Genomic DNA, 8,950 nt, shown 5'->3' with positions numbered 1-8,950 from the left:
GAAATTTTTTAAAATATATTTTTAAAATAAATTTATACGGTTCAAAAATATATCTCCAAAAATTACGAGTATTTATGAATATATAAAAGGTGCATCTCACAATTAAATGTTGGGTGATTTTACCTTTTCTTATTATTGGTGTTTGTGAAATCTTATTGGACATCTATCTAGTTCTTTTTTTTCCACAACACTCTTAAGCTGGGTTTAGAAGGCGTGTCAATGAAATAGCTCTTGCTTTATCGAATACAGCTACTCTAAAATTATGCGATCGTTATTGATATTCCAATATATTCATTCTGTAATCATGAATTGAATAGCATAGCCCCATTTTTATATAAATTTCTCCTCATTGTCTCATCAATTATCTCCCATAAACACGTATAAAAATAAACCAATTACAGTAATTGTCATGTGGCATGATCCAATTCATTTCAAAGTCAATAAAAATAAATGCAAAACAAATATAATTCCAAAAATAGGTAGCCAACATTTCTAAAACTATCTCCATGAATGAGACAAAATTCGAACCTATGCTCTCCGAATTTTCTTATTGAGCTTGTCATCTTTTCGGTATTTCTCTCGTCTTTCCTCTCTCCTCCGCTTTTTCGACAATTCCTCCTCTTTAGCTTTCAATGCTTCACCAGCTTTTCTCTTCTCCCCTTCCTTAAGCTTCCGCTTTTTCATCTACAACAGGGTCAAAGAAAAACCAGGAAATGTCACTCAAAGTAATTCTTGTTTAAGTGACAAGCATCATATCAATGTTATTCATTGCTACAGAAATATATGGAAAACTTAAGGAATATCATTTTATTCAGTTTATTCAGTGTAATAAATTAGACTTTTAACATAAATCACAGGAATTTACTCAACATGAATCAAATACATTTCCGTACGGGCATGTCCATAAAAATGGCTAGTATTCAAGACAATTCCACGACCAATACCTGGAGGCAAGGAAAAAAGAGATTTTTTGGCGTACCTTTTCGCCTTTCACTAACTGAAGGTGTTGAACAAGAGCATGAATTTTTTTCTCGCGGGGATCAATGATAACACCCTTTTGCCTTCTCTCTTCAAGCAACGGCCTTTTTTGCTTGGGTGTCTGCTTAGGTTTTGATTCAAAGGGAAGATTTGCCTGAAGAGACTTGGGAATCACCAATGGATTGAACTTTCTAGGCTTCCTTTCAATTTTCTGCCAAAATATAAAGAAAAGGGAAAATTAGATAGGGAGGAGAAATGTCTTAAAACACGGCTGGAAGGGGAAAATGAACATGTGGTATCAAACCAGAGCATACCTCGTATTGAGAATCTTTTTTTACAGGTATAGGGAGATTGCATTCTCTTCTCAATTCTGCAACAGTCCTCATTCCTTTCCATGTCTGGTCGCGAGGCTGCAATGCTGTTGTCAATGGATTATAAAACTGAGGAACTTCAACTTGAGTCCATGCTCGCAGGAAAACAATGTCACTCATCAGAATTTTGTCTTCAAAAGTGCACCTAGCAATTCCTTCTTTGATCTGGCCGCCCATACTTTTTGGCTTGTTACCTATCTCTTGTTTTGCTACCTGCAGATTAAAAGATAACTTAGAACAAAATAGAGAAGAACAAAATCATCAGTATTCAATTATCTGAGTGACGGGTTATGTACCTTCTTGACCTGCCCCCTAATCCCGCTGACAGTTCGAATAGCCGCACCTTCAAACCGAGCTACTTCAAGATTTGAAGTGAACATATCCTTGATAAGAGCTGTTTTTTTGAATATCTTGCATGGATAACCAACCATTTTGATTTTCTTCACTATCCTGGCAGCGTGATTAAACTCAACAACAACTGCAGTTGCGGTAATCCTAAAAGCTGCCTGAAATCATATACAACCTTCCAGTCACTGAGCAAAACTAAAACAGGAAACAAAAAGAAATAGAAATACAAAAATAGCATCCACGTTGAGAGGATCTTTAAATAGGAGAAACCATTTGACATGAGCAAAGAATGTGCTGCCTAACCTGCTTGTTTGATAAAGTCTGAACAGCAACTATTCCAGTGTTGGGAGGTGCGAGAGGGCCCCAAAACATAGCAAGACAATGCATGTGTTCTGGAGTGTATTTTAGCATTCTATGTCTTCCATTGAGATCCTCAATAGCATAAACTGGCGTTGTCTGGTAACGCCTCCATCCAACAGAAACAATAATAGGGTCTCTAGTTTTCAGGACTTTCTTGTGCCACCTATGCCGCTTTAACCTGGCCTGAGAGAAAAAAAGAGTAAATTTTTAAAAAGAAGAAAGGGCAAAGAGGAAAAAGAAAACAGATGATATTAAAAGAATGGAAAAAAAAATTAAAAAATCTATCAACATAGCATTGACAAGTTAACATGAAAACTGCTAACAAGTCATGACATATTTTTTAAGTCAATTTTTATCTGCTATAAAACAGCTCATTATACTCCCGTCCTTTTATGTAAATGATCTATATCACCATTCATGTATCTTTTCCTAACTGATGTCTTAAATAAACTTTTCAACTTTAACACAGGCACCTACATACATTGGTCATCAGGGAGAAATGTTTGACCAAACAAATGCAGAAGTTATTGTGTATGCAAAAACAAGGAATTTCTATTGATACCATTTAGCATTGTACTATTCTAAGATAATTACAAAACACGCTCATCTTTATTCTTAAGAACTAAGTATTGTGATATGTCCTTGAGAATATTGCATAAAATAACCAGGCCAATTAGAAGCTCCAATCAGTTGATTAGAAATCAACACACAATTCCTGTATGTTATTGCCCCTAATTGTAGACATCTTTGACATACAGAGATTTCTAGACTTAACACAAATTTTTAACATCTATCTCTACTTGAACTTTAGAAGAAGCTAGGCTTTAAAAAGTTCCACTGACCTGCATGTATCCAACACTTTCCTCTCCTAAACCAACCCCTCCAACCAATATTGGATGGTAGGGATCAAAGTGTTCAACCATTTCATATGGAACATTATTAACCTCCAATCTTAGGTATGTCCCTGTTCGGAAGCCTTCTACCTCTACTCTGGTATCCTCGTCAAGATCCTCAAGTTCAGCAATATTCATTTGCTTTCGAAGCTCAATCTCCTCCTTTAACTGGCAAAGTACAAGAGTTGATTAGCAGCAATTCAATAATTTGGAAACAGACATTTTGTGCATGCAAACAGTTTTACCTTGTCAAAATAGTTACTTTCAGTGGGTTGATCACGATGGATCTCGGCTTCATTTTCATTGACAGCATCATCCTCTGGTGTCTCAGGGTCACGATTATATGTGGATTACAATTAAGGTGACAAAACATAAAGCCCATTTCATGCTAACTTGTTTTTAATGTTACAAGTCACAGTAGCAAAAAACAGTAGTTTCACATTCCAATTGTTATCATATCAATTGCTTTGATATAAAAATCCTTTAATACCCAAAAGTTAAAGGGGTGGGAATGAGTTAGCTAATGGGTTATGTACTAAATAGTTTGCTTTTTTTAGAGGGGGGTGGGAGGGATAGGGATATCGATAAGTAAAATGTAGTCATTCATGTTAGACAGGTATACGGAGAGAGAAAAAAGGATATTGAGCATCAAAGTTTGCACGAAGCGCAAGTTTCTTAAGCCTCCGCTGCTTAGCTTCTAAATCAACTCCCTTATGTGTTGTTGCTACTGCATCTGTCTGATAAATCTCACTGTTTTCTCCTGTTTCTAAATCTTCAAAGTCACCATAGACATCTTCATCATCCTCTTCAGTATTAGCTTTTTGCAGTTCATTTTTGCGTGCAGTTTTTGCCAAATTCCCAGACACAAAACGGTTGTGAATCTCCTCTTCAGCTTCCTTATCCCATTTCCGGCTAATAAGTTTGGCACACTTGGAACAATCCTCAGCATCGACCATACTATCATCTGGCCCATCTCTCATATTTTGCTATAGTTTAAAAAGACATAAGCAAACAGGTTTTTTAATAAATAAGCAAATAAGCAGATATTGGAAAATCCGGCAAAATATGTGATTTTTAAAATCTGTCAAGTGCACATTTCAGATATTGCTATTTAATTGACGCATACAGGGGAAAGAAACGTTGAAATAATTACCAGAGTAATAACTTACAAGTGGTGCAAATTAGTAGACTACTAACCTTTTTCACTTCTTCTATAGGCTTAAAAAAGTCACCATCTTCATCATCGCTACTATCAATCTCCTCATTCATAGAAGTCAAATTATTAGTAGATTCCCCATACACGAGTTGCATCAAACTAGGAGGTTTTAAGGCGAGAGTTCTTTCTGACAATGACTCCTTCCACTTCGACACATTTCCCATGTCATCATCTTCTGAGAGGAATAAAAAAAGGAAAGTCATAAAAAATAAAAATATAAAGGCTCCAGAAACAAATTCTAGTCTTAGCAACTAAGATGGGAGAAACAAGTGAGAAAACAATATGCCATGCGCTCCTATTATCCATATTGATTTGATGGATTATTAACTAACAAGACCTAGCACTGAGAGCATGAGTACTACACATTTGCACAGCCAGAAAAGAAGAGACAGGGTATAAACAAATCTTAATAATCAAGGGAGAAAAAAAGCACCATGTGTTTCATCATCACTGTCAGCTTCGTCCTCTTCAGAAGATTCTGAATTGGAAGATTCCTCATTATCGTTGGCAGCCCCATCCTCTTCATCTTCTTCATCATCTTCTTCTGAATCCTATCAATGAAACCAGTCAAGAAATTGTGAGCATTCCCACTAGAGCATAACCTTCTCAATGCAAAATGACATACATATCTAAGTTTAAGTTGGGACTGCAACTCAATCCATTTTAAGTAACAATTTACTCCTTAACAATAAACAATTTTATTCACCGAGTCAGTGAATTCAACTCAAGTTTAAGGTGGGACTGCAATTCAATCCATTTTAAGTTTGAAAGCACACACAAATTCCCTCAAGAATCAAAGGGTGGCCAAAAAACAAAAAACTAGTTTCATTCATGTATGTATGATTGGACATGATTTTCCATACAGAAACAAAATCCCTAAGACTCACCACCAGATCACTTTGACCAACATCATTTCCAAAGAATACTTTTCTTCTTTGTCTTCCATTGTGAAACTCGATCTGTTCATTTAAGTGCCCTCTATTTGTAGTACTATCTGTTGCATCGTCATCATCAACAGAACCATTAGCTTCATCAGCTTCATCCTGATCAGATGATTCTGAACCATCTGAATCCACTCCATTATTATCTTCACCAACCATATCAGCTACAGGTGCATCACATAGAGCTTCTGGGGACACGTTTGGATTTTGGCTAAAAAGATTTATATAGCTATTCTCTAGCTTTTCATTGATTGAGTATTTGGTATTCTGAAGTGATCTCACCAAAACCTCTCCTACATCTCTTCCGTTTCCTGTGAATAAAATAAAAATACAAATACAAAATAAATAAATAATAAAAAATAAAAAAAAATAAAAAAAAAACAGGAAAAGCAAAACAAAATTCACCATTGTGTTATGCCTGGTACAGCATAAAAATGTAAATAGAAATACAGTATATCAATGAATGTAATAAAGGAGTAACATACATGAGTGTCAAATTCCAGGACAAAAAACTATCTGAATTTATTTTATCATAGTATAAGAAAACTGCTACCATGTGAACATAATATGATTTCAGTTTCACAAAGATAAAGCTAATGAATAATAAACAAGTCTGCCACCGTATGATCGTAATATGATTTAATTTCATGAACATGGATAAAATACATGAAAAAATAGAATATGCCAGTAACCTCTGCTTGTCGTAGCAGTGTTTTCATCATCAACTTTTGAAAATTGAACAAAATGGTCATTAATATTTATGTACACAGCATCTTTGTCGTACAAAAGATCCCCAACGCCAGACATGGGAGCATAAAACAATTTCTCTTTATCACGCAGTCCTTTCTTTTTGGCAGCAGAAGGGAGAGGGCATGGATCGGGCAAACCAGTTACATGAGCTAAACCATAATCGCCCACTCCAGCTATGTGCACCTGATTTCCAAAATACAAATCAGACTGAATATATTTATTTGGGGTGGGGGCAGAGCACTTCAAGTACTACCTGAACGCCATATCATTCAAAACAGACTAACAAATTAAAAGTGTGAAAACGTGACATCGCTGAATTGCTTTATATTATTATTATAATATACATATGAGGGGATATCAAGTGAGAGGAGTGGTTTAATATGAGAGATGAGAGGATTAATTAATGTCCATTAGATTAATATGAAAGGTTGGGATTTAATTAGTCATTAAAAAATGCTAACCCGTGGGGGAATGACGAATTGGGTATTGGAATTATTCAATTATAAGCCATGGGAAATGAAAAATTGAGTAATGAAATTCCAATTAGAATTTGATATCATGAACCAATTTGATTTGCCCGCATTCCAAATCAACCATCAATTAATAGTGAATGCGCTGGCCATATCAGGAGAGGAAGATGAAGCGGGTAGTGCCAGAATAGATAGTGGGCACGTGCATTTTTGAGTGACTAATCTATCCTCTCGTCTCACGTTAAACCACTTATTGTTAAAAATTTTAAATTTAAGCATGAATTGACTCTACATATTTGTTATACTACTTCTCTCTATTTACACAATTAGTTAATAAGGGTGTACAATAAAATAAAAGGGAGAAAATAAAACATGAATTTGTTAAAGTTAAAAGGAGGAAAGCAAAGTGTGAAAATGGAGATAACTACTATGTTGTGAATAATACAAAATACAGGATAATGATAAAAACAATTTTCAGCTTGTTGCTCATAACCAACTGAGGCATCATTTGAGGGCATTATTGTTGCAGTCAGGCACGAGCCTCTAGATCATGATGAATTTAGTATCATATAAAGGCAAAAATATAGTAGAACTATTGAACAAACCTTATTGCCCTTTTTCATGTTACAACCTCTAAGATAGCCATAAAGAGTGACTTTTCTGTCACATCTTATATTTGCATGCACTTGTTCAGGAGGAGTGATATCTTCAAAACGATCCACCAAAACATAGGGATGGGTAGTTCGCCAAGATAAAGGATGAAACTTCATGACTGATATGAACCGAGCCAGATTGTGAACTTCACGCTTGACATACCTGTTTGGTTAGAAAAGACAATATTATAAAGTTAAACTTGTACCAAATATTAGCAAACACTGTCAACCAACAGGTGTAAGAGAAGAAACATAACATATTTCTGGCAACCACTTACTTTCCATTAATAAGGCCTGATAAGTAAAACAATTTAGCTCCGTCATATATTTCGGTCCAAAACCGGTGTTTGAGTCGTTGTTTTGTTTTCCTCAACTTTTTAACATCCTTGAATCCATCAAGATGAGTAAGAACCCCCATGACCTTTGGGAACCCATGAACTTGCATAATATTAAGAAATTCAAATGTTTCCTGCAACCAAGTTAAAACCTTTAAAAACAAGGAACATGATTCTTAAAATTAATTACAATCATAGTAGCACAATGACTTCCATATTCACAAACCTAAAACTTATTATAGATAACTCACCATTTCAAAACCATAACTTCCATCTATAAGAAGAAGTGCTAGATCCGCAAACTTGGCTGCATCTAACATGCCATTGATATCATTTGGACACTCCACAAACTGCAGCCGCCTTTGCTTTCCTGACACAATTGATCAAACATTTCCTTATCATTCCAATCCAAGTTCCCAATCATGGGAGAATTTACACATTAGTAAGACTTGTTTGAGAGTGTTTATGGAAACAGCTTACACTATATTCATAAGCTGTGCTGAATAGCTATAGCTTTTGTAAAGAAAACAACTGGACTTTATTTTACTTTTCGTTAGAGATAAGCACTTAAATGATAATGAGATTATTTGATTAACCAAACAGCACCCAACTCCACTAGAGAACGAAAACATAGTGATAAGAATGTAGTAACATTACAAACCTGATACGATTGTAATTGGACCTCGAACATCAGGCAAGTTATGCTTAGTGTAATGCTTAATCAAAGACTTAATCAAAAGTGACTTTCCAACCTGAAATCAAACCCAATTGTAAAAACATTAAACAACAATTAAGCTCAACCCTAAGTCTCGAAATTGGAACTTCGGAAGAAAAAAATATTAGAATTATAGAATACGCACCTGGGGAGGACCGTGCACGACAATGACGAATGGAGGAGCTTCACCGTAAGTGCGATCGATGATGGGAACATGAAGGCGTCGCTGTTCTTTCTCGACGGCGCGTGATTGTAATCGCTTGACTTTTTTGGATGAGGAGAAACCGAAAGCTTTGGGGTTTTGCATAATCTGACCGTCATCGGCATCGTGCTTCTTCTTAGACTTGTTCTTCTTCTTGGGACCGGCTTGACGGGTCCTGTGAGCTTTATGAGATTGATCAGCATCGTTGACGGCCATGGTATTCAAATTGGTGAGTGTGGTGTTTAGTGTGTTCTGTTGGGGTTTAGGGTTTTATTTGGTGTAACAACTTGGTGTTTTGTATCTTGCAGAATGTTAGACCTAGAAATCTATTGGGTAAATCCGGGTTGAATTGAGCAGTGACTACTATACGAATAATTTTTTTATTTTATTAATATAAATAGATAAAATGATCATATTTTTTCATAAGAATTAATGAAACTTTTATCTTCTAAAATAAATTACTCATCAAAATTAACAGGGTTAGTCTTCTTCGTCTAATTAACTATGGAAAAATTTAGAAATTGATCGTTAATTAAACAAAAATGACTAGCATGGCACATTTTGAAGAATTAAAGGATTAAAATGGATATTTTTTTATGTTAAATAACTAAAACGAACACCAAAATTAATATACGAAATCAAAAAGAGTATTAAACATTTTTTTAAATGCTCATTGCAACTCATAGACTACTCTCAAATCCTATGAAAACTCAAAAAT

The 8,950-nt window shown here is 35.2% G+C and overlaps 1 protein-coding gene across 2 annotated transcripts; it reads right to left on the bottom strand.

Moving 5' to 3' along the window:
• Positions 1-305: 305 nt before the first annotated feature.
• LOC127108473 (ribosome biogenesis protein bms1) lies at positions 306-8,571 on the bottom strand. Of its 2 annotated transcripts, none has more exons than XM_051045945.1 (17): positions 8,176-8,571; positions 7,977-8,067; positions 7,567-7,685; positions 7,259-7,449; positions 6,933-7,143; positions 5,800-6,040; positions 5,054-5,418; positions 4,600-4,717; positions 4,148-4,338; positions 3,593-3,936; positions 3,196-3,295; positions 2,900-3,118; positions 2,001-2,240; positions 1,646-1,855; positions 1,293-1,562; positions 980-1,189; positions 306-684 (listed from the first exon to the last, which is right to left on the bottom strand). In XM_051045945.1, exons 1-17 carry the CDS (start codon positions 8,446-8,448, stop codon positions 529-531), a joined length of 3,549 nt encoding a protein of 1,182 aa, XP_050901902.1. In that variant the 5' UTR covers positions 8,449-8,571; the 3' UTR covers positions 306-528. The 2 variants fall into 2 exon arrangements, with proteins under 2 accessions (XP_050901902.1, XP_050901901.1); XM_051045944.1 differs by having other exon boundaries at positions 4,148-4,341; positions 8,176-8,570.
• Between the last annotated feature and the right edge of the window lie 379 nt (positions 8,572-8,950).

Source organism: Lathyrus oleraceus, chromosome 7 (genome assembly GCF_024323335.1).
Source record: "Lathyrus oleraceus cultivar Zhongwan6 chromosome 7, CAAS_Psat_ZW6_1.0, whole genome shotgun sequence".
In the NCBI taxonomy this organism is placed as follows: Eukaryota; Viridiplantae; Streptophyta; class Magnoliopsida; order Fabales; family Fabaceae; genus Lathyrus; species Lathyrus oleraceus.
Note: the sequence above shows the minus strand (reverse complement) of the source record. Positions and strands in the feature narration are given on the sequence as shown.